This window comes from Solanum dulcamara, chromosome 12 (assembly GCF_947179165.1).
Source record: "Solanum dulcamara chromosome 12, daSolDulc1.2, whole genome shotgun sequence".
Classification (NCBI taxonomy): Eukaryota; Viridiplantae; Streptophyta; class Magnoliopsida; order Solanales; family Solanaceae; genus Solanum; species Solanum dulcamara.
In genome coordinates, this window is record NC_077248.1 from 65,844,971 (window position 1) to 65,871,518 (window position 26,548).

Genomic DNA, 26,548 nt, shown 5'->3' on the forward strand with positions numbered 1-26,548 from the left:
TAAATCAAATTAATCATGGGGGCACTGAGGAGACATGATATGGGGTCCAAAATGAAAGTGCTTTAGTTCATCTTTTCTTCTTTCACTATATTGTTTTTTTCTTTAATTGTACCATTAGCAATAAGTATGGCTTTTTGAAAAAATTTCCTTATTTTTTTAAAGATAATTGTGCTAGCATCATAAATGCAATCATTATCAGGAATATTAGTAAAATCAAGCACTTTAAATTAACCCTATGGTAACTAGCTATAGACGTCAACCGAATATGGTGAAATAAATGAGATTCTCCGATGATTAATCATAAATATAGAGTTTGGATCTCAAAAATAGATCTAGAAATCAAGAGTTTTTTTCCCCTTTTAAATAGGTTTTACGTGATATGAATTTGAATTGATTGAATCAGATTTTGAACATCAAATGATTAAATAAAAAGAAGAAGAAAATTATTTTTCTTCTCAAAGTTTGACGAGCTCATGAGCTAGAAAGGCTAGCGCTCATGAGCGAAGATAAATTAGAATTTGAAATTTATGAATTTAAATATAAAATCTACAATAACTAGTATTTGATTTAGTAGGTGTAAAATCTATTATTTGTATTTATTTAGTAAAATTATTTACACTATTAATATATAGAAAAGTTAAATTCAATATTTGTTTGATATTAATACGTAGATCATATGAGGTCATAGACGGAGCTAGAGAGAAAGCTACATGTTCAATATAATTCAATAATTTTGATCAAAATTTTATATAAAATTTTACTAAAAATGTATAAATTATTTATTCAAAATTTACTAAGTATATTTTTTGAAATTGAAAAAGTAAAAATTTAAAATTCTGAATTCACCCATGTAATAGCTAGTGAGTTATGAAAATAATCAAATATACAAGTAGTTGCATGATAGAAAAGAAAAGAGGATAGGTGTAAACTTATCTCAATACAAGAATAAGGTGAATTTTTTAGGAAAAGTCCAACTTATTAGTTGTCTTAGTTATATTTAGAAGTTGAAAAGTAAAAATTAAGATCCCCAAAAAAATCTCATTAGTAACATAAATTAAAAGTATCACCTACAATAATAAGATTTTTTTATCGAAATAAAATTAAGATTTGAAGATTTTAAATTTTAATATCTTTGAGTTATTAAATTTTATATTAATAATATGTACATATTTCATGAATTTTTGAAATTTTTACGATAAATATAAAATTTAAATCAATTATTAGATTTAATTAAATTTGTAACCGACACTTTAGCTCCGCTCCAAACTTTTTTAATCAGACAAGTGAAGAGTTTGTTACGCCAGGAAAATCATCATTTTCTAGTATTTACGAAAGTGACAACCATGAAAGGTGTATGAAAATAGTGATGGCTGCTTCTATTTTAGTTTTTTATTTGATTATTTTCTTTTAAATTATTATTATTATTATTATTATTATTATTATTATTATTATTATTATTGGTTTCCTGTAAATTTGCCCTCCATTAAGGGTAAAAGGGTGAAACAAGTTAAATATAATCAAAAAGAAAAAAAAGGAGTAATTAGGAATTCTATAAGAACTAGTTGCGAAAATTCCGTGTTGTGTATGAATCCAATATTTATTCACAAATTTATTTTGTAAGTAGTATTAATTAAACGATATTAAATTATCTCATTAAGTGTAAAACGATATTAAACAAAATATATATATATATATATATATATATATCATTGATATTCAAAACAATAAATCTCTAACTAAAGGATAAAAATTTAAAACTGAAGATCATTGTTAAAGTGGGTCTCATAATTTTAGAAAAATTGTACACTAATTAAATTAAAGTAGAACAAAAAAAAATTCAAAAAAAAATAATTAAAAATGTCCTTGCTGAAGCAAGCACGTCGATACTTCAAACTCTCTCTTATATAATAAGAGAATCTCATTGGAGTTTATTAGACCAGTTAAAAAGTATTTATAGATAACTCTTTATAAAAGTGAAATTATTTATAATCTTGAAAATTAGGAGTTGATTTCTCATATGGTCACTCAACTAATAGTTATTATCTAAGAAAGTCACTTTCTTTGTTGAAAAAAAAATTGAAATTCAAATAATTCTTGACGAGATATTCACTAACCACTTTTCGACACTATTTTTAAAAATCAGTCATCATACAACAACAACCCAGTGAAATCCCACAACATGGGGTCTGGGGAGGGTAGAATGTACGCAGACCTTACTCCTACCAAGGTAGGACGGCTGTTTCCTGAAGACCCTCGGCTCAGTAAAAGCATAAATGCATAAAAAATGTTAGATAAGAATAGAAAATTAAAAGCTTTATGAGAAAAACAACAAACAAATAACGAATAGATAACAAATAAATACAAATAAATAAATACTAATAACAAATAACGGTTAAATAAATAATGAAAGCGTCACAGGTAAAATTGAGTAATCAAAGCATAGAAAGTAATAAATAATAACAGAAATAACAGAAATCAGAAGTCAAAGCGCAAGAGATCGTAATGCACTACTACACCTATGAATAGAGAAGAATAACGAGACTATGAACTAGCCTTCTACCCTAATGTGGGTCCTCCACATCCTCCTATCTAAGGTCATGTCCTCCGTAAGCTGTAACTGCGCCATGTCCTGTCTAATCACCTCTCCCCAATACTTCTTCGGCCTACCCCTACCTCTTCTGTAACCATCCATGGCCAGCCTCTCACACCTCCGCACTGGGGCATCTGTGTCTCTCCTCTTCACATGTCCATACCATCTCAGTCGTATTTCCCGCATCTTGTCTTCCACCGAGGCCACTCCTACCTTGTCCCGAATAGCCTCATTTCTAATCCTGTCGCTCCTGGTGTGCCCACACATCCATCTCAGCATTCTCATCTCAGCAACTTTCATCTTTTGAATGTGAGAAGTCTTAACTGGCCAACACTCCGCCCCATACAGCATAGCCGGTCTAACCACCACTTTGTAGAACTTGCCCTTAAGTTTTGGTGGCTAGAGTTTCAAATTCCATGTGTGAAAATTTCATGACAATATCTTGAAATTCACATATTAGAATTTAAAATTTCACAATAATGGCTATATATTCTTCGATTACAAGAGGTCAAAGTGATTATTTATGAATTTTATCATTTCATAGTTATTACTGAAAAGACGCTAATTTTTGTCGAAAAAATTCTGAGCGAAACCGTTAAAAATTGGCTCGTCGAAAGTTTTTCTAACAAACATTTTGCTGAAATTTCATATTTTCCATGAATCTCCCTAAAAAAAATTAGCGATATTTTTAATAGCTATATACGCTCAAATCTCAAAATTTTGATTAAAGGTGAAAGAAATTTGATTCGTCTGTCGACCATGGTGAGAACTCATACCATAAGCAAAAGAAATTTTCTCATATAGACGACACGTATTAATGTCATAAGAATTTAATTAACCTATAGTTGATTATAACAGCTGTAGCACTAATAATATTTTCCTAATTATAATCACCCATTCAACTGCTCTGCTCATAATGCTTAATGATAGTATTATCCAACTAATTAATACTACTGTGCTTTGCATACGTTAGATTGATATTTGAAATTTGTCGCCTACATATTTTATGCCTTTGTTTTAATTGTTAGAGAATTTCGAAAATGATGTAACCCTGACTCAAAATTCACTCAAGGGCCTTAGGGACAGTACTCTAACAAAAAAAAAATTATCATCTCATTATTTCACTTCAAAATAGTTTCAAAATTTAACATTATATTTTTTCATTCTTAATCAGAGATTTCGGTTTGTATCTTGAATATAAAGTCGCTTTACTCTGGATGTTGAACTTTTCAGAGCGAGTTTTTAGTTAGTCGGAATCATTGCCAGAAACAGAGCAAGGATTTGAAATTTATGAGTTCTAAATTAGTCACTAATCTCATAGGCACTCCTCTTAGTTATTGTGTTTGTTGTTAAATATTCATTCATATTTAACAATTTTTTAATATAAATACAGAATATAAACAAAAACTTTGAATTCGTCCAAATTTGTATCGAATGCTCTAACTCTACCCCTAACTCAATACGAATACCAGACATCCAATGGAAAAATAAAAACAAAATAACAAAAGGCACAAAAATAAGGTAAAGAATCAAATCAAGCTTTCTATGGAAGTTAGTTTAATTAATTGGCTTCTCTCTTCATGTGAGAAAAATTGTCATTTTTGAACTATAAATCCAATTTATTACAACTCAAATGTCAACAAAAAGGGGGAAATTCCAAATGAACACGAATGTGTGAACTATTACTGGTTAATGATCTATTTTGTTCTTTTTATAAACATAAATAACAATAACATTTTAGCGTAATCTCACAAGTGACATCTAAGGAGAGTATGATCTACGTAAATTTTATCATCATCTTTGTAGAGATAAAAATAATGTTTTCGATGGACTCTTGGCTCAAAAAAATTAGATGTATTTTTTATTATTAACTCTTTTATATGTACACGTAAAGTAATTAAAGTGTTTTTTTCATTATATCAATGTATTTTTAATTGGCTATAACATATTTATTTTATTTTCTATAATTTCGAATTCATAAATTTTATATCCAGTAGAATCCGTCTTTGCTAATGGCTATATATTATAGTGTATTTAATATAGTGCATAATTAAAGTTTTATTCTTTGATGAGTGCAAAAAATCACTTTTCAATTTCTTAAAAAGATGGTACTTGGTTTAAATAATTTCAGAGCTGAATAAGAAAAAATGTTTATTTAGAATGTTTAATCAAGCTTAATTTTAATTTTGATTTGATAATTAGCTGTACATTAAAAACAAGTATATGCACTAACCCCACTTAATTCCTACTAATCCATTTTTATGCACTAATAAGTCATTTTCAATTTGTTAAATGAAGTAACATGTTGAGTGGCTTCTCTAATTCTGCATCTTAATTAAATGGTAATTTACTATCAGTCACTTATAATTTGCAAATAATTCCTAATTAATTAGTGGCTTCTTAAGATTAAACATCCTAAACTGTTGATTTTTTTTATTGCAAATATAACAATACTTATCCTAAATAGAATAATATACACCAGCTCACATTTATAACTTGAAAATAGAATAATATACACCAGCTCACATTTATAACTTGAAGTGATAATTAGTTTTGATAGTTAATCAAGTAGAAGTTTTAAATTAATATTGCTATTAAGGTTGTGTTTGGTCGACGAAAGCCATTTTGTGAAAATATTTTCCAAAAAATGACTTAGTTTTCTGAAAATTGTTTGCCGGTATTTGGTTAGAGAATGGAAAATATTTTCCGGTAAAAGTATGTATTAAAGATTGATATATAATAGTATTATCAAATTGGATTGTGTTTTGTTGAAATTTTTGAATATTAAAGATTGATGATAATATTTTAAGTGTCGATTAAAGCATTGATATAAAGTTCAGAACAAAGATAATTCCAAAGGAAAAATGACTTCCAACAAAATCGAGGGAAAGTCATACCCCCCTTGGTAAAATATATTTTCGCGACCAAATACCAGAAAATGATTTTATTTTCTTGGAATAATTTTTTTTAAAAAAAAAATCCTCCATATATATATCAAACACACCTAAATGTATTTGGTCTGTAATCACTAGCTAGTATTCAAAAATTAATTTGACTTTTATTTTACTAATTTGTAATATTTTAACTTTTATTATGATTAATATTTGTCGTTTGGTCAACAAATAATTTTTGAGAAAAACTTGAAAAAAAATTAGAAACTAGTGTTGGGCCATATGATTTGTTATTACTTTGCAAATATTCCAAGTTCCCAAATTTTATAGAAAAAACTAGGGTGTCATTTGGCCCCAAATAGATTTTGGAAAAAGCTTGACAAAAATTGGTAACTAGTTTTTGCCCATATAATTTGCCATTACTTGGCAAATATCCCAAGTTCTCAAGTTTTAAAAAAATCTAGAACTTGGAACTTGAGAAGTTTAAAAATTTTAAAATTACCCCAAACTTTTATATTTTATTAAAACACCCATCATGTATTGTGCCCTTAGTCCATTTTCATTTGCCTTGGTGATGGATGAATTGACGCGACGAATTCAAGGTGAGGTGCCATGGTGTATGCTTTTCGCGGACGACATAGTCCTGATTGATGAGACTCGTAGTAAAGTTAACGCTAAGCTGGAGGATTGGTGACATACTTTGGAGTCTAGAGGGGTTAAGCTGAGTAGGACCACGACAGAATACTTAGAGTGCAAGTTCAGTGAGACACCTAAGGAGGTTAGCGCGGAAGTTAGGCTTGGTGACCAGACCGTCAGAAAGAAAAGTAGTTTCAAGTACCTTGGGTCTATCATGCAAGGCAACGGGGAGATTGACGAGGATGTCACACATCGTATTGGGACAGAATAGATGAAATAGAAGCTCGCTTCCGATGTGCTATGTGATAAGAAGGTGTCACCACAATTTAAGGGCAAGCTCTACAAAGTGGTGGTTAGACCGGCTATGCTATATGGGGCGGAGTGTGGCCAGTTAAGGTCTCCCACGTTCAAAAGATGAAAGTAGCCGAGATGAGAATGTTGAGATGGATGTGTGGGCATACCAGGAGTGACAAGATTAGAAATGAGGCTATTCGGAATAAGGTAGGAGTGGCCACGGTGGAAGACAAGATGCGGGAAACGCGACTGAGATGGTTTGGACATGTGAAAAGGAGAGACACAAGTGCCCCAAAGCGGAGATGCGAGAGGTTGGCCGTGGATGATTTTAGAAGAGGTAAGGGTAGGCCGAAGAAATATTGGGGAGAGGTGATTAGACAGGACATGGCGCAGTTACAGCTTAACGAGGACATAACCTTAGATAGGAGGGTGTGGAGGACACATATTAGGGTAGAAGGCTAGTACATAGTCTTGTTAGTCTTCCGTATTAGTAGGCGCATTAGCGCACTATAATTTCTTGTGCTCTGACTTCTGTTATTATCTCTCTATTACTTTCTGTACTTCTGTAATTCTGTACTTTTATTACTCCACTATACTTTATTTGTGTCGCTTTCGTATTTTGCATTATTCGATATTGGCTTTCTTAAATCGCTTTGAACTTCATAGCCTTAACTGACCTCTTTTTATGTTTCTTTTGAGCCGAGGGTCTCCCGGAAATAGTCGTCCTACCTTGGTAGGAGTAAGGTCTGCGTACACTCTACCCTCCCCAGATCCCGCGCAGTGGAATTTCACTAGGTGTTGTTGTTGTTGTTGTACCCATCATGTATTGTAGGGAAGAGATTATTCATAGAATGTGGAAGATTTTGTAAAAGAATAGTTTGTTGTTATCTTATCCGGAAAAAAATAGTTTGAGTGACAAGATTGACAAAAAAGAATAATTTGTTATTAATTCGATTAATGTATCGCTCTTGTCCATATTGTTATTTTGTTGTTGTTGATTGTTATCAATTATATTATAAGTATTTTTTTAGCGGAAGATGTTCATTATAAAATGATAACACAAAATTATGGTATTTTTAATAATATTTAGAATTACGGGTACAAAATAATATTTTTTAAAACAGTCAAATATTCTTGAAAAAATTTGTGGTCAAACGCATGGTGAAATTTCACCAAAACTTCACCCCCAAAATTATTTGCAAAGAATATTTAAAAATTTGGGGTCAAACGCTAGCTAGAACTTGGGAACTTGAAAAGTTTTAAAAATTTTAAAATTATCTCAAACTTTTATATTTATAAAAACACCCATCATTTATTAATTCCAACTAATATTTATCTACCAACTTACTCTATTAACGTGACCAACCAACACCATTTAATAATATCTCTATCTATTAATAAATAACCAGACTATTCATTTCTACAATTTGTTTTTAATGCGATTAATGTATTGCTTGTGCACATATTGTTATTTTGTTGCTATTGATTGTTATCAATTATGTTATAAGTTTTTTTTAATGAAACATGTTCATTATAAAATAATAATATAAATTTATGGGTATTTTAAATAATTTTTAGAACTTACGGGTACAAAATAATATTTTTTGAAACAATCAAATTTTCTTGGAAAATTTTTTGGCCAAACGCATGGTGAAACTTCACTAAAACTTCACCCAAAAATAACTTACCAAGAATATTTCTGAATTTGGGGCCAAACTGTAATGACATATTCCCGTCCTTATGGATAAGCCAATGGAGAACAAAATTGGATCAGAAAATTTTTGGGTAGTGACTTGAAAATATTTAGCCTAGGCCAGACTTGGACGAAATTTAAGTCAATTGAGGTTTAAGGAAATTCTGTAATGGATGGGGGATTGAGTTTCTAGTTTGATCATTTGAGTTGATAGCCAAGACGATACGGAGCCTGTAAGATTTTACGAAATCGTATTAGGGCGAGTAAAACTCTCGACATTGAACTTGGCGTGAAGTATTGATTTTAGAATTTCATGGGTTGAGGATGTGTTTTAAAATGGGAGCTTGAGACTCAAAAACTGACTTTCTGTTTTCATACATCCCGTCAGAGAAGGATTATTCCTGCCAGGGAGAGACCGCTGTGGCGAAACAATCGTGAATTAAAATGGAGAAAAGTTCCAAAATTATTTTTATTTTTTTTAATTTGTTCTTGAGAGACCAGAAGCGACCTAAGGCAATTTCTTACAGTTTTCCACCAATTTTAGTGTTAAAGGTAAGATAATTTCTCCACTAACCTGTAATTTGATTGTTAAAACCTAAAATCCATGAGGGATAACTTAGAGGAGGGTTCTTGACTTGAATTTAATGGTGGGAAATAGCCCTAGATGGGTGATAGGATCATGAAAGTGGCCAAGTTTAGGATTTTGATATATTCGGGTATTGTAGGCCATTAATTATTGATTCATTGTAATTGTTGTTGTTTTAAGACCAAGAACAAGCCAAGAGACTTAGGAAAGGGAAAGCTCCAACTCTTTAGAGTTTTCAAAGTTTGATTTCGAGATAGGTGATGGTTTGTTTTTTCGAATGTATCGTATGTGCTTGTTAACTGCTTTATTTGTATACATATATGTATGTGAATATGGAAAGATGAAATGAACCACATGAAATGATTGTTTAATGTCAAAGGCTTGAAATCAACCTGTTCTTGTATTTATGATTGCTGAGACTATTCATTGTGTTCGTGATTATGTTGTGTTTGATTGAATCGGGTGTCACATTCTGACACATAACTAGATCGAGTGTCACATTTCGACACGTAATTGAATTGGGTGTCACGTTTCGACACAACATTGGACCGGGTGTCACGTTCTAACACACTAATAAGTGAAGTGTAGGTTTCATGAGAGAATTCTTGACTATGTATTGATATTGAGACTATTAACCTGTGTATATGTATATGTACTGGTATGAGATGATAAATGATAAGGTATTCTATATATGTGTGTTTATTGTGCTGTAGTTACTTGTTCATATCTCACTTACTGGAATAGCCGCATAATTCTACCAGTACACTGTTGTTTTGGGTACCGATACTGCACTTGCTCTTTCTTTATTGAATACAGGGCATCTGAAGATTGTTGTTGAGAGACCTCAGTTAGGAGATCGTTGAGCTATAGAATTCAAGGGTGAGCCAGTTCTTTCAGGCTACCATGAGTTCTTCTTTATCTTGGTCCCTCCTTTCAGGACTCAGATATTTAGACATTTTTTGTATAATGACTTCTTTTCGGGGTTGCATCTCTTTTCTTAGACTTGTGACTTATAAGAGTTTTGTTACAATGACCTTTAGATCTCAGGAGTTAAATTTTCGCACTCTTTATGTCTTGTTTGTTGACTTACTGAGTTTATGAGAACTCAACTTTTAAAATTGCTATTTAAACCTGTTTCACATTTTTTTAAATGTTGTCTCTTGTCAATATTATTTAGTTGGGTTATAATAATAATTCTCTCTCCAGAAAATTAGAATGGACGCTAATCAAGACGGGTCAGCGTCGTGACACGCACACTAACTTTAATTCAATGTACAATGGAGAAAAGCCAAGAGTAATTCCTTGTGTGTGACAATGCATAGTACAAAAAAGTCGAGTAAATTCTTTATATTGATGGATCAAGAGAAGAAATTAATTACTTCTATGTAATAAATCATTATAAAGATTGATTTCATTGATGTGATTTAAAGTGGACTTAAGATAGGGAATTTCATTTGAAAGTGACAAATTAAAGAATAATTTTTTAAAAAATCATTGATATCAAATATTGACATTGCTTACTAAAAATTCTACACACACCACTAATTGTAAGCATAGTATAATAACTTTATTATTTTGTCAGTTGTTTCAAATTGAAAATTTCTACCCAACTATTAGCAGTTATACAACAACTCAACAAAACTCATAAAATAAAATAAAAAAACAATTCTAATCTTTCCTCTTTACAAATTTTTAACTTGTATAATCATTGTATAAAATATGTATAATCAGATAGTATAAATTATCCATTGATTATCACTAATCATACACTTGTTATACACTAAGTATATCGTATACACTAACTATGGCTACAAAGCGTAAAAATTAAAATTAATGTTAAGATCCCTATTTAATTTGAACTTTACCCTAAGGTGGAACTGGGCTTAATATATCCTGTTGGGCTTCCAAATAGTTCAGCCCATAGGGATTAGGAAGCCCAGTGGACAATCTCCAGTACATGACTGGGCCACTTTTGTTGTGGGCTTTGTTGGGCTGCATGTAGTCAATAATCTAAAATTTTCGCGGGTTATCTTATTTGGGCACCACATATTTAATCTATCCATATTTTTAAAAAAAAAAAATCACGTCTATCCACTTTGGAATAACTTCATCTATGTTGTGTTTGATGTTAATCTTGGCAAAACTTAACTTTAGACAAAAATTTATGAAGTTACATATGGTTGAAGCTCGAGCATTTCTGCCTGAAGTTTAGGCAAAAGAGTCTGAAGTTTGGGAAAGATTAACTAGATTTCAGCTATAGGAAACTTTAGACCGTACATGTCTGAAGTTATTTTGAAATGAATAGACTTATAATTTTTTACGCACTCCAAATATGATTTAAATATTAATTTCAGAATCGGATATGTGTGCATAATGGGCTTTCACCATTTTAATTTTTAAAATATATCAGAAGTACCTTTCAAGTAATAATGAGCTTAGTAAAATATGACTAAGAACTAAAATTATAATTTATTAATAACTAAGGGACTAAAAGTGTTATTAATCCAAATTGTAAACTTAAATAATGACAAAAATTATTGGATGAATAGAGTAATACACATCTTTCACCACTAGATGTCAAATTCACCCCGTATTCAATATTCACTTTGCGATCAATTAATTTAAATTCGCATAAAAATATCCCATTTTGATAGATAAAACATCCACATAAGGCGATTCCATATCAAGACTTGAATTCTTCTCACTTTACTACTATCTTTGCTGGACTCTGTGCGGGCAAGTCCATTAAAGTAAGAGCAAAAAGGGAATATTTATTTACAATTATTATAGTACGACTTTTCATTTCCTAATATTCGATCTTTCAATAAGTAATCAACTGTGGGCGTAATCAGAATTAACTTTGACTGGAGCAGCGCCAACAAATAATATTAGTAAATCAATGCCTCATTTTTCTAACTTAATTGAGTGGTGTGGTCTTTGCCTTTTCACAAAATTATTGTACTAATTTATTGAATGACTAAAATTAATTAATATTCTTTAAAGTTTGGATCCATAGGCTTATTATGTGCTAGCGGTTTATTCGGATCTGAAAATTATTAAATCAGAATTAGGTAACATATTAATTAGTATTTTCTTTTGTTTCTTATTTAATCTCAGATGCTTATTTTATGCTCAATTAATTTAGATTCACACCAATATTTTTCTCTTTAAGGGATAAAACATTCTTTAATTACTAACACGACTTCATTACTATGACTTGAACCAAATACCTTTGCTTAAGGGATACATTTTTAATAGTGTATTGATTAATCATAATTAAATAATCAAAATATATGTTGATTGAATAATTGGATCAATGTAGACACCAAATGTGAGAAGAAAATCTCCCACCTCCCGCTAGAGGATAATTTAGTATTAAAATTACAAGTTTTGCATAATTCAGTAATTTTAGATTAATTTTTATATATAACTAACAATATAGAATCAAATAAACAAAAAAAAAGTTATAATCTAAACCCTACAACTTCTTAAAATATTGGTTCTTGATAGTGAGGTATGTGATGGCATTATTTCACTTTTTTTTTTAATGATAAGGAGCTTTTTTTAAGAAAATTAAAATATTCATCTTTAATGATAAGTTGAATTTCACAATTAAATAAGTTATAATAATTGTAATAATTACATGAACTTATCATATATTCAATTTCACAAAAGTCAAAAGATCACCGACCATCACTTTTCAAACAAAACGGTTACACTTTAATTTTATAGACTAGCATATTCATATTTGACTAAGAATATGCTCTAAAAATGATTCTACAAATATATGATTTTTTTTTGTTTTTGTCCATTAAAATTAAAAAATAATATATCCAATAATATAATTAAAATCAATCGGAGTTATGATGGTATGGTTGAGAATATCTCTTCATGTTTAATTAAAATTTTCAAGTATTCGAACTTCTAAAAATGAAAACAATCTTATAAAAAACATCATTTTTTAATATAAATTTTGCAATACGAAAATTGAAATTTAATCAGATTCCATAAATGCCGAAAATGAAGAGAAGAAAAAGAAAAGACTAACATATTCATGTTTGACTAAAGAATATGCTGAAAAATGATTCTAGAAACATATGCCAAATAGGTTTTCTTGTTATTGAAGGATTAGTATATGCAACAATATAATCCAAGGACTAATTTTGGATTCAGTGACGGAGTTAAAAATTTGATAATTTGTGTATAAATTTTCTTTTTAGTTATGTTAAAAATGTGCAAAATTATATATACACTCGTAATAATTAGTATTCTAACCTCTGTACATTTTAAATTTTTTTGGAGGTACCTTGGACCACCCTTCGTCTAAAGTGGCTCCAACCATGACTTAGTTTGTAGTAAAATGGTAAAAAAAATCACTGATAATCAGAGATTTCGAATTTAAATAAAAAAATATATTTAAAATATTACCTTAATAAATAAATCGTATAATACGTGAATTCAAAATTAAGTTGACCTTAATACAATATCAAAGAAATAAAAAAAATTGAGCCAAGTACTTGGCAACTTACTGTTCATGGTTGACTAACTACACAATAATGTCTTTTGTTTAGTATTTTTTTCTTCTTGGCAGTTGGCAAATTGGTCTCCTCTTTCTTGCTGGTCCCCATTTAAAATAAATAAATTATTATATGATATTTGGAAATTATTACGTATTTAACAAATTAAATTTGCGTTGTTAAATAAAAATCGTTATTCTTAGAACTCAAATATAAAACTTTTGATTAATGGTGAAAACATCTGATTCATCCAATCATAATTTTTGATAAGTTGCATGTAATTTTAATTCATATCAGAGTTATGAATGTGTTTCAGTTAAACCTATTAACTTATCAAACTAATTTATAAATACAGATTTTACTTATCTAAAACTAAATGTCACCAATCGTGTTTATGAGTCAAGTGCTTATATGCCTAAATAAGTTGAAAGTCATAAGTTAATTAATTTTAATTTATAATTTTTCCAGCTTACGATCACTTTTGATATATGACCAAATTGTTTATTAGTTTATCTGTAGCATCGACGTATTAATTATTAATACATAATTAACTAAATAAAAGTTTTCCTCTCTAATATCTACGATTTTTAGATGAGTTTTTCTAAACATTCTTCCTAAAGCATTATCTGTTATTCATTCATTTTTATGTTTTTTTTAAAAAAATTATAATTTTACCAGAAAAAACCTATGAAACTACCATTAAAAAAATATGACTTATGCATCAAATATTTTATTAAAAAGAATAATTTTGTTGTTCTATGATTACCATAATTAAGAAAGTTTACGTCACAACATACATCAACTCACTAATTGAATTAATTAGGAGCGGTTTAATTATTTATTTTTATTAGGTCTTCTATATATATACTTTAATTATATTTTTTAGTTCAACCTAATACACTCACGTTTCATCACTGACTACACAACCACTAAAACATTTTATAAAGATAATAAATAGAATCAAACATAGTTGATATCAATTCCTTCTGTTGTATAAAGCACGACTCAATAGAATAGATGACATAAAGTTAAATAAAAATGTTATTTAATAAAAAAATTATATATATTGGGTGTGATTGGTACGAAGAAACTTTCTTTTTATGTAAAATTGTTTTTTACAAAAAATATTTGAATTTTCTTTGATCGTAATATTTTATATATATTTTAAATATATTTTGTATTATTAATTTTTGTGACTTGAATACATTTTACGTAATTTTCAAATATGTAAATTTATTTCAGGAAACTTAAAAGATTTCATGTTTTAAGTTACGATTAAAATAAAAAAGTTTGATTCTCGAAATTCAAAAGATATCATGTCATAAATTAGGACATAGAGAGTGCTTCATTGATGAGAGAAAAATAATGTATATTACACAATCTTAGATTGGAAATTCAATAAAATAAATGTATGTTGACATTTTAGCCGTATATTGTTTGAAAAAAATAGATTGGTTAAACTTTCTATACATGTGTATATTACATTTATCTAACTTTAAAGTCAAATTGGGTCACACTCAAAACATTTTTTTTTTTTTTGGTTCTTTGCTTCAAATAATTTTATATAAAAAAATCCTTAAATAGAAACTGAATATGATTAGTTGGTATTATGGGCTGAATCATCCTATATTATTTAATTAATTATAAAAGTTGCAAGATTCCTACGTCTCATAATAATGTATATAAACAAATCATATCATTTAGTTTCATAAATGTATTTAAATAGAAACTAATAATTCATTGATTCCTCACAATTTTGTACATACATAATTGCTATTATTGTTCATAATTTAGTCATTCCGTCTTAATGATTCATCTCTTTTAATAAGCATTTAAAAATATTGATAGTGAAAATATTATATATACCAAACATCAATATATATATATATACATATATATTATAGAAGTTAAATCATATAACTAAACAATTATCTAATAGTCTATGCAGCATTATGTAAGCAATATGCTTTATTTTATTTTTTTTCCATTTGTTAAAAGGTGTTCTAAAAGATTGTCTAATTTCTAGATTTTTTTTCTTTCTATTTTTGTCTTTTCCTTAATTACAAAATGCAAATACACATTTTACCTAGGGTGGATGTGGTGTATAAATAGCACTATGCATTTAAAATATTCACTTTTTTCCTTTTTTTAGAATTCTGCATTAATTGAGATGCTTTGTATATCAGACTGTTTATGTTCGTTTTTTTAAAAGTGTCTTGATTTGCCAATTATATTAGAAATTGTTCAATTATATCCTCTTTTGTTAAAAAAATTTTCTTCACTCATATCCTTGTTGATATTATTGTTAGTAAATTATTTTATATTTGTCCTTATCATCAAGAAATTCTAACTCGAAATAGGTAGAATTCCAAATTTTTCAAAAAATACAAATTTACTCCTCAATTTTTGATTAGAGGATTAAGGTAAAATGTTTTTTTTTTCTAATGGTGAAAAAATATTAGAACAAAACGTTGATGGGGCAAAATTACTCAAGTTGATAGTACATGGATACATTTGATCAATTTGCCTTTATTTTTTTTAAAAAATTAAATTAGGGAAGAAAAAATGGTAAGGAGAATGAAGAAAACGGTATAATAGGGTTTTTAATCTTCCAATTATTGGTAAATTTTAATTTTGGTAATGGTGATATCGAATTAAGCACACTTAACTTTTGATTAATTGACATTTGTGTTTTTAGCTAGTCCTTTCAAGTAGGAAGTAAGAGTATATGTTATATTTGGACTATTTTTAAAATTTAATTATTGTAAAATGTGAAGTAACAGTACAGTAAGTTTGACAAAACACATAGGTATTTAAATGACATAATGCTTAATTATTATGATAAATTGTGAATATTCATAAGTAAATGGTTTAAAAGTACACTTTTCAATTAATTAAAAGTTAAATATGATTAATCAAATATCAAATAAATTAAAATAAGAATTATTTATAATCGAGGGTCCAAAGCTCCAAATGTGCTATGAGTCTTTTTTTTTTGTGAAAGATTTTTACAGATTAATTAATCTCAATTGAATGAAACAATTTATATAGTCAATTTTAATTTATTTAAGATTTAACCACAGCTATTAAGGTGACTCTTTATTCTTGATTTTTTGGTAATCCTAAAGAAGGCAATGAAAGATCTTAAGGCATATTCCTTGGAGAAAAAAGTAGAACCAAAAAACACTTTAAAGTGGAAAAGTAATTCATTTCAAATTTGGCACAATACGTAAACAAGTATTTAAATTTGGCTTCATTTGATAAATAAATATTTTAATTTTGAGAGTCCACGTATTGATAAGTATTTCAACTTTGAGAATTCAGATAATGATATATTAACTTAGTTTCAATCGACAATTAAATATTTCAACGTCTTCAGTGTGTCTCGTAAGCACCCGACTTTAACGTGACACAAAAATTCTAGATATTATTTTGTACGCTAAAATATTCAACTGATATATTGGAGACACATTGAGGTATCTAGATGTATATTACCAGATGAAATCAAGTTTAAAAATGTTTGTTTATACATCATGCTTTTAAACTTTTACTTGAGGCCTGAAATGAACTATTCACATAGAAAAATTAGAATATAAAACAATGTTAAAAGAGGTGTGGTGGAATAGAATTTTTCAAATTTGAACTTACAAATGAATAAAATTTTAATAAAAAAAACTTTTCGATAGAGAATTCCTTTAGTGAGCTTTACATAAAACGAATCTGAATTAGTTTGATAAGTAAAGCCAAAAAATTGATATCAAACACTAAATTGATAAAGTATATCAAATTCTAAATCAGATACTAAACATCAAGTCGGAAAAAAATAATAATCCAAAAGCATTTAACATTAAACTGAAGCTGAAAAGTGCTTCATTTGAGGCATGAAATGAGCCAATCACATCAATTTCAAGAAAATAAATCCCAATATAAAAATAGCACTATACTGTATTAATGGTAAGTGGCAAAACGGAATAGTCTTTTCCATCTATAAATATAGCTAACTTTGTACATTGCTTTTTGCATCACATCAAAAACAACCCAAAATTTGCCTCCACTTGTAGGAAAGAGATTCTTGTATTTCTTCTTCTTTTCATTATTCATTTTTTACATCAAAATTTCAAGATTCAGGTACTTCTATGTATATGTTAGAGTTACACTCAACACCCACTTCTCCAAAAAAAAATTCAAAGTTCAAAACTTTTTTTCTTCACTTGCACCATGTACATACATTAGTAAAGAAAATGTCTTTATGAACTCATTTTTGTATGTTTAAATTGTGTACCCATTTGTCATTTCTTAATTTAAATCATGTGGATGAGTGAGTGGATCCAATCTCAACTGTATATATGTTAAGAATTTTTGATCCATAAAGTTCAAATCTTGAAGCTTTTTGGATTCAATTCACTAGACTTGTCCTTTTGGGGTTTTCACAAAATTGCCTCCATTTGTAGGAAAGATATTGTTTTGTGTGTGTTTCTTCTTGTTGTTGTTCATTTGTACATCAAATTTCAAGATTCAGGTACTCTTATATCTGTGTAACAGTTACACTCAACACCCACTTCTCCATTTTTTCAATTTCAATTGAACCTACTCCCCCCCCCCCCTCCCCATGTATATATTTGTAAAAGAGATGTCTTTTTAAACACCCATTGGCCATTTTTGCATTGTGAATCATGTGGATCAGATCTCCTCGACAATTTTTCTTTTGATCTTGTGTAAATCCATCAATTGTAAGTTAAGTAGACGTAGAGTGTTACTTGTTGTGTTGATCTTTTAGCTTTGATTCATACTTTGCATATATGTTAAATGATTCACTAATTAAGCATAAATAATTGATTTCGAATGAGTAAATCAAACATGTTGTAGTAGAAAATGGAGCCTAAACTCATAAAGTTCAAATCTTGGAGCGGATGTAGAGTCTTACTTATGGATTCATTCGAAACCAGTAGTTTTAACTCAGACCCTGTATATGTGTTAAAAGTGTGTTTTGGTAGAATCTGAGCCTGAACCCATAAAGTTCAAATCTTGGAGTGAATGTAGAGTCGTTGTACTTATGAATTCATTCGAATGAATCCAATAGTTTTGACTCAAACCTTGTTGTGTTTTAAAATGTGCTGTGATAGAATCTGAACTCGAACTCATAAAGTTTGAATCTTGGATTCGCCTTTTTGTGTGTTAGTTGATAAGAATTTAACTCACTGGATTTTGCATTTGGGTTTTTTGGTATGACATAGAAATGTGGCTTACAATGATCTAACCCTCCATACTATATGGTTTCTGTTATTTTTATAAAAAACTCATTTATTTTAATATCTTGTTATGACAATCTTTTTTGTAGGATCTTGATAGTTGAATTTACGAGTGGATAGGATTGTGGGAGAGTGAGAAAATGACGACTCGGAATTTGGAGAAATTGGCATCCATTGATGCCCAACTGAGGGCTTTGGTACCTGGTAAGGTTTCTGAGGATGACAAGCTGGTTGAGTATGATGCTTTGCTTTTGGATAGTTTCCTAGACATTCTTCAGGATTTGCATGGAGAGGATCTCAAGGAAACGGTATATACTTTTTGTTTTTTTTTGTTTCACTTTTGTTGTTACAGCCACAATTATTGTTCTGATTTTGAGGAATTATGTTTAATTCGGGCAATGATTAACCAATTATTGTTCTTCTTCCAAGCACCCGTGTCGAATCCTCCAATCATACACTACTTTTGGCGGATTTGACATGCACCCAACAAACATTTATGAAGTGTCTGAGCAACATCTCTTCCAAGTTCCAATGGTTTTACTTGGTGGGGAGATCAAGGGTTGGGGGTGGGGGAATGCATTTTGCTTCCTTTTTCTTGTTTGAATCTAAAGATTGGATCTTTATATCTATTTGTAATGAGTTGAACATAAATATTCAGTATTTAACATTTCAAAACTGAACTGTATTAAGTGGCTGTTGGTTGGGTAGTTGGACCGAGGCAGTAAAAATATTCCGATTTTATAGTCATTTGATGAGATCGTAAACTTGTGTTCCCTGAAGTGTCTTTGAGTTGACTACACTTAATTTACATAGATCAATTAAGAAGTACTTATAAGACTGGCCTCAGGATTTTGATCAAATGTCAAAGGTAGTAAAACATGGGATGTCTAGCAATCGTATGCCACAAGTTAATAGTAGTAGTAAAACATGGGATGTCTAGCAATCGTATGCCACAAGTTAATCTTACGATTAACCAATAGAGTATTGAAGTGGGTGGACTCATTATCCATTGAATTTTGATGTTGAAAACAACAGATTGCTCAATTATCTAGAATAATATAACTTCATGTAAGACTGGTCATTGCTGAAGTTTTTTTTATGTTTTCTTTAATCTGACTATAGGTCCAAGAGTGTTATGAACTTTCTGCGGAGTACGAAGGCAAGCATGATCCAAAGAAGCTGGAGGAGCTTGGAAATGTGTTGACTAGTTTGGATCCAGGGGATTCCATTGTCATTGCTAAAGCTTTCTCTCACATGCTTAATTTGGCCAACTTGGCTGAGGAGGTGCAGATTGCCTACCGTCGACGCCAAAAGTTGAAAAAGGGAGACTTTGCTGATGAGAACAGTGCAACAACTGAATCTGATATTGAAGAAACTTTCAAGAAACTCGTAGCAGACTTGAAAAAGTCTCCTCAAGAAGTTTTCGATGCTTTGAAGAATCAGACGGTGGATCTAGTATTAACTGCTCATCCTACTCAATCTGTCCGAAGATCTTTGCTTCAAAAGCATGGAAGGTCTGCTTTTTAATTACCAATTTTCTTTTTTGAGCAGTTATAGACTATGTTGCTTGGTCTCTCCTAAAATGCTGTCGTACCGTGTCAGATCCTCTAAAAATGTATTTACTTTTGGAGGATCCGACACACACATGTCTGCATTTTTGTAGAGACCAAGCAACATTGTCTTAGGCATGTAGTATTATCTCTTTTTCTGAATTTTCTTATGTTTAGGATCCGAGATTGCTTGGCTCAGCTGTATACTAAAGACATTACCCCCGATGATAAACAAGAACTTGATGAGGCATTACAGAGAGAGGTAAATATCGGTTTATTTACCTGATGCATGCCATATTCCCTGAATCAGTTTCTGTAGTTTAGCCTTAATTTCTAGTGCTTTTCTATGGATTTCCTGACTATCTGTCACTATCTATCTATTACGCAACTATTAGCCCAGATTAACTTTCTGAGATTTTTAAAGTTCTGTCACACTGCTGACATGAACAATAGGAATGACTTGAGATCTCTGTAAACTTACTATTGTTCTCTTTGGTTATTTGACTGTCCAAAACATTAGAAAGCTTGTTATACTAGAGGAAGTGACCTCTGCTGAACAACAACAACAACAACTACAACATTTCAGTCCCAAGCAAGTTGTAGTCGGCTATATGAATCTTCACGAACATTGTTACTCCATTTAAACTCATCTCAGGCCATATTAAATAAAATAAAAATAAATATAAAAAGTACTCCCTCCATTTCAAATTGTTTGTCTTACTTTCCTTTTTAGGTTTGTTTCAAAAAGAATGTCTCTTTCCCTTTTTGGCAATTCTTTAATTCTAACTTTCCACGTGACATGTTTAAGATCTACATTCTACGTATCTTAGTTTAAAACACAAGATTCAAAAGTCTTCTTTATTTTCTTAAACTCTTTATCAAGTCAAAACCAGCAAACAAATTAAAACGGAGGAGTATTAGAAGTTCTTTGTATATTTTCTACTTCTCTAAGAGATTAAACAACTCCTGTAAAAGTATGGACGTAACATATAAATGCTAAAATATATTCTCAACTAATAGGTATCTCGTATATTGATCTTTTTCTTCCCCTTTATGCTAAGTTTTCGCTAAGTCTGCTTGAATCCCAAGAAATTGTTGGTCCTTCATGCATACAGGTAGATTTTGAACTCAACCTCTTTATTTCCCCCTGCAATGTGACCATTCATTTTCCCTCCTTCATTCTTCATTTTGACTTGATAAATATAAGAAATAATTGTATGTTACCTCTATAGCTTTACAGTTATTCTACCTGAATCAGGTCATTCATATCAAACAAATTTGGTGCTTCTCACAATTGTATCTGCTATTTTTTGCAGATTCAAGCTGCTTTCCGCACTGATGAGATTCGGAGGACTGCTCCAACTCCACAAGATGAAATGAGAGCTGGAATGAGCTACTTTCATGAAACTATTTGGAAGGGCGTTCCACAGTTCCTTCGCCGGGTTGATACGGCTCTTAAAAACATAGGGATTAACGAACGAGTTCCTTACAATGCTCCTCTTATTCAGTTCTCCTCTTGGATGGGTGGTGATCGGGATGGTACGCTCCATTCTAATACATATTTCTTTTTTAATATATAAATACACCCCCACACACACTTTTTTGGTGTGGATCTTGTGAAGACTCCTCTTATGTTTGTCACTCAGCAGTTGTCTGATACTAAATGTAGGTAATCCAAGAGTGACCCCCGAGGTCACAAGAGATGTCTGCTTATTAGCAAGAATGATGGCAGCGAACTTGTACTATTCGCAAATAGAGGAGCTCATGTTTGAGGTATCGAAGAACAGCTTAATATTTTTCCAATTTGCTCTTTGATCCATATTGAAGCATTGCATCAGTTCCATGGTCTTTTATATGCTTCTAACTCGTATGTTCTTTCAGTTATCTATGTGGCGTTGCAACGATGATCTTCGTGATCGAGCAGCTGAACTTTACAAGTCCTCAAGGAGAGATACCAAACACTACATAGGTAACTAGTGTTATTGTATTGAGATAATGGTCAAAGACACACGTGAAGTATCACTTTTTTGTCAGTTTTCTACCTGAACTATAGCAACTATTTATCAAAACACACCTCGACTAGTATCTGATGGTGCGTGGTGTACTCTCGTTTTTTAAAAAATGGTGCCAAATAGTTGGTGATAGTTCAAGTTGGCAAACACCTGATAGTTCAGGTATGAAACTCGCAAAAAAGTGATACTTTAGGTGTGTTTTTGACCATTATCTCTATTGTTTTTGAGGTATGTTGCACCAATACCAATCAGAAGGACACATGAAGTTCCACATTAGTGTTTATTCACCAGAAATTGCATCAAGTAGTCCCTTTCAATATCTAATTGGATGGAGCAATTTAATAATTCTGGTCTTCAACTTTTCCTTTTGATGTAGAATTCTGGAAAACAATTCCGCCAAGTGAACCATATCGTGTAATTCTTGGCGATGTTAGAGATAAGCTGTATCAGACACGTGAGCGTACTCGCCAAGTGTTAGCCCATGGAATCTCTGATATTCCTGAGGAGGCAACTTATAATAGCATTGAGCAGGTATCTAATACTTGTGACCCTTCTGTATGAAGAATATTATAAAATTAAGCAGGGAACAGTCACTAATGTGATGCTTATGTGGTTTTACATTTTATGCAGTTCTTGGAACCTCTTGAGCTCTGCTACAGATCTCTTTGTGATTGTGGTGATCGTCCCATTGCCGATGGAAGCCTTCTGGATTTTCTAAGACAAGTTTCTACCTTTGGACTCTCATTTGTGAGACTTGACATAAGGCAAGAGTCAGACCGCCACACTGACGTCCTTGATGCCGTTACTCAGCACTTGGAAATTGGTTCATATCGCGAGTGGTCTGAAGAACGTAGACAAGAGTGGCTTCTCTCTGAACTCAGCGGCAAGAGACCTTTATTTGGACCTGATCTTCCAAAAACAGAAGAAATTGCTGATGTCTTGGATACACTCCATGTCATAGCAGAACTTCCATCAGACTGCTTCGGGGCATACATCATCTCAATGGCCACCGCGCCATCTGACGTGCTTGCAGTTGAGCTCCTACAGCGTGAATGCCATGTGAAGCAACCTTTACGAGTGGTTCCACTTTTTGAGAAATTGGATGATCTGGAAGCTGCTCCTGCTGCTGTTGCACGTCTCTTCTCGATTGAGTGGTACAGAAACCGGATCAATGGCAAACAAGAGGTCATGATTGGGTATTCGGATTCTGGCAAGGATGCTGGTCGGTTTTCAGCAGCCTGGCAGCTATATAAGGCTCAAGAGGAGCTTGTAAAAGTTGCCAAAGAACATGGTGTGAAGCTAACTATGTTCCATGGTAGAGGTGGTACAGTCGGAAGAGGAGGTGGCCCCACCCATCTTGCTATATTGTCTCAACCACCCGACACTATTAACGGATCTCTCCGTGTCACAGTTCAGGGCGAGGTTATTGAGCAATCGTTTGGGGAGGAACACTTGTGTTTTAGAACTCTCCAACGTTTCACTGCTGCTACCCTTGAACATGGGATGCATCCACCAGTCTCTCCAAAACCTGAATGGCGTGCACTTATGGATGAAATCGCAGTTATTGCTACAGAGAAGTATAGATCAATCGTTTTCAAAGAACCCCGATTTGTTGAGTATTTCCGCTTGGTAGGTGTGAAAGAAAATTCAGCATTATATCTTTTCACAACAAATATTGCATTGAGCTAATTTGTTATTTGTTCTTTTAATAACCATCACAGGCCACACCTGAGCTAGAGTATGGTCGAATGAACATTGGCAGCCGTCCATCAAAGCGTAAACCCAGTGGAGGCATAGAATCACTCAGAGCTATTCCATGGATCTTCGCCTGGACTCAGACAAGGTTTCATCTCCCTGTCTGGCTTGGCTTTGGGGCAGCATTTAAGTATGCTGTTGACAAGGATATCAAAAACCTACGCATGTTTCACGAGATGTACAATGCATGGCCATTCTTTAGGGTCACGATTGACTTGGTTGAGATGGTGTTTGCGAAGGGAGACCCGGGTATTGCAGCTTTGTACGACAAGCTTCTTGTTTCAGAAGATTTGTGGTCCTTCGGTGAGCTTTTGAGGTCCAAGTACGAGGAGACAAGGGCCCTCCTGCTTCAGGTAACTCTTCATGAATCCTGAAAAGTATTACTCCCTCCGTTTCAATTTGTTTGTGTTTCAAAAAGAATCTCTCTTTCCCTTCTGGGCAACACGTGACATATTTAAGATCACAAGATTAAAGAACATTTTGGTACATTCTACATATCTTTAGTTTAAGACCACAAGATTCAAAAGTCTTCTTTACTTTCTTAAACTCCATGCCAAGTCAAAACAACACAAACAAATTGAAACGGAGGGAGTATCCACTATCATTTATTATGTCTGATTTCATAAATGAGAGCCTTGGAGCAATGGTAAAGTTGTCTTCGTGTGACCTATAGATCACGGCTTACGCTAATACTTGTGTCATGATAGGCTGCCTACATCACATCCCTGTAGTGTGTGCACCTTTCTTAGACCCTACATGAACGGGGATGCTTCGTGCATCAGGCTGCCTTTTTTATGTTTATTTGCTTGAGAACTCATTACATTCTTGACTGTTCTTTCTTAATAGATTGCTGGACACAAGGATCTTCTGGAGGGAGACCCCTACCTCAGACAACGACTCAGGCTGCGTGATTCCTACATCACGACCTTAAACGTGTTGCAAGCCTACACTCTAAAGCGTATACGTGATCCAAACTACCATGTCAAGCTGAGGCCTCATATTTCCAAGGAATACATGGAATCAAAATCAGCTGCTGAACTAGTGACGCTGAATCCGACAAGTGAATATGCCCCTGGATTGGAGGACACACTTATCTTGACCATGAAGGGTATTGCTGCTGGAATGCAGAACACAGGCTAAATGCAAAGAACCTCGTTCGTGTTTTTCTAATTTTATACTCGAAAAAACATCTATCTGGTTTACGAAAGATGATGTATTTTTCATCCTGCTTTGTTTTGTGTTGTGTTTTTGAGGTGGTGTTGTATTTTGTGTCCACCCTATTGAGATCATGTTTGATCAAGTTGCTCGTTGCAAGGCCTCGAAAATAAAACTGCATTTGAGCAAATGTTGCACCAGCATGAACTGTAATCTCATTTGCTGGCATAATGAAATATCTATTTGCTTCCAACATCCATTTTTTATGGACCTGTTTTTTGAGGTTATGGTCTAGTTTTGCTAAACTTTTTTTTGTATATTGTACCCCATGCGCTTCATATTCGTTATAGTCTCATGCCAAAATAACGAGCCTCTTGTCCATTCTCATTGAATGGATCACAGGGGAGCAAATCCAATTAGAAAACTCACATTGGATTTTAGGGATAACAACATTCAACTTGTAAATCAATTCATAACCTTTGAACTCACTTTACTTGTAGGAGTACATTTTGAATTTGTCGATTATATTATGGTCGGAGTCCTATGATAGGTTAATGAGACTTGACCCAAAAGTGTTCTTTGTCTCTATTCATTGGCTTGTGTACTCTCCGTTTCTGATCCTTTAGTCCCCTTTCACTGGCACAAACTATGATTTCCACCACGTCAAGGTCTACCCCATCGAAAAATAGAACTGACTAACCCAATATTGAAAAAGAAAATGAAAAAAATATTTTCAACAGAAAAACTTTTTTTTCATAAAAGATTATTTTCGTCGTACCAAACACACTCATGGTGTCTAATCCGTATAGTTCTGCAACTAACCCATGGTTAACTTTTAAGGAAGCAATGTCATTGATTCTCCTCGCTTGAAAGAGATTCAAAGACAATAAGATTGAGAATCAAGAGATTTCAAGTTAATTCTGATAAAAATTAATATATTAAGTGAGTTTTTTTCATCTCTCCAAATTACTGGTGATACTTCATAAAATTAATAGAAATACTTGTAGAGTGACCAAAAAATAAAGTGACAAATATTCTCTGTCACCAATCAAATATGACTGTGAAACTTAGCCCATATTTGTTGACCAATCTTGAGATCTACGTAGTCCGCACGAAAAGGATAATTGCATGTGAAGCTCAAAAGAACATGCTAATTTTCTTTTAAAATTTTTTATTAAATTCTCTGTTCGTGATTTTTAAAAATTATTATCTTAAATTATCTTAAAATTATTATTATTATTATTATTATTATTATTATTATTATTATTAATTTAGGATAGAAAAAGGAGAAATGTGAGAGGAAATTATAAAGTGAGAAACTGAATTCTCATTAATAAAATGAAAGTTTAAATAACAAACCAAATGAGCTACTAAGGGTGATCACTTTGCGATATTGTACCAATTCCAATTGTGAATTACCACAGACTTATTTCATAAATTTCAAAAGATTTGTGATATGTTATAATGCTTAGCACCCCTTTAGAGTAAGTCTTTTTTTATTATCAATAAAACCAAAAGAAAGATGAAGAATAAATAAATACATAATGTATCAACTGAGACTTGTAACTTGATATTTTACTTATTTCATACTGGTTCGGTTTGACTTAATATTTAAGAAAA

The 26,548-nt window shown here is 31.6% G+C and overlaps 1 protein-coding gene across 2 annotated transcripts; it reads left to right on the top strand.

The window, feature by feature from the left end:
• Positions 1 to 17,215: 17,215 nt before the first annotated feature.
• Positions 17,216 to 25,181, top strand: LOC129876011 (phosphoenolpyruvate carboxylase). Of its 2 annotated transcripts, none has more exons than XM_055951291.1 (11): positions 17,216 to 17,335; positions 18,546 to 18,764; positions 19,579 to 19,970; positions 20,184 to 20,268; positions 21,323 to 21,545; positions 21,676 to 21,779; positions 21,888 to 21,975; positions 22,395 to 22,549; positions 22,649 to 23,647; positions 23,740 to 24,126; positions 24,620 to 25,181. In XM_055951291.1, the coding sequence occupies exons 2-11, from the start codon at positions 18,597 to 18,599 to the stop codon at positions 24,911 to 24,913; spliced, it is 2,895 nt and encodes a 964-aa protein (XP_055807266.1). In that variant the 5' UTR covers positions 17,216 to 17,335; positions 18,546 to 18,596; the 3' UTR covers positions 24,914 to 25,181. The 2 variants fall into 2 exon arrangements, with proteins under 2 accessions (XP_055807266.1, XP_055807267.1); XM_055951292.1 differs by lacking the exon at positions 17,216 to 17,335 and adding an exon at positions 17,587 to 17,726.
• The last annotated feature ends 1,367 nt before the right edge of the window (positions 25,182 to 26,548 follow it).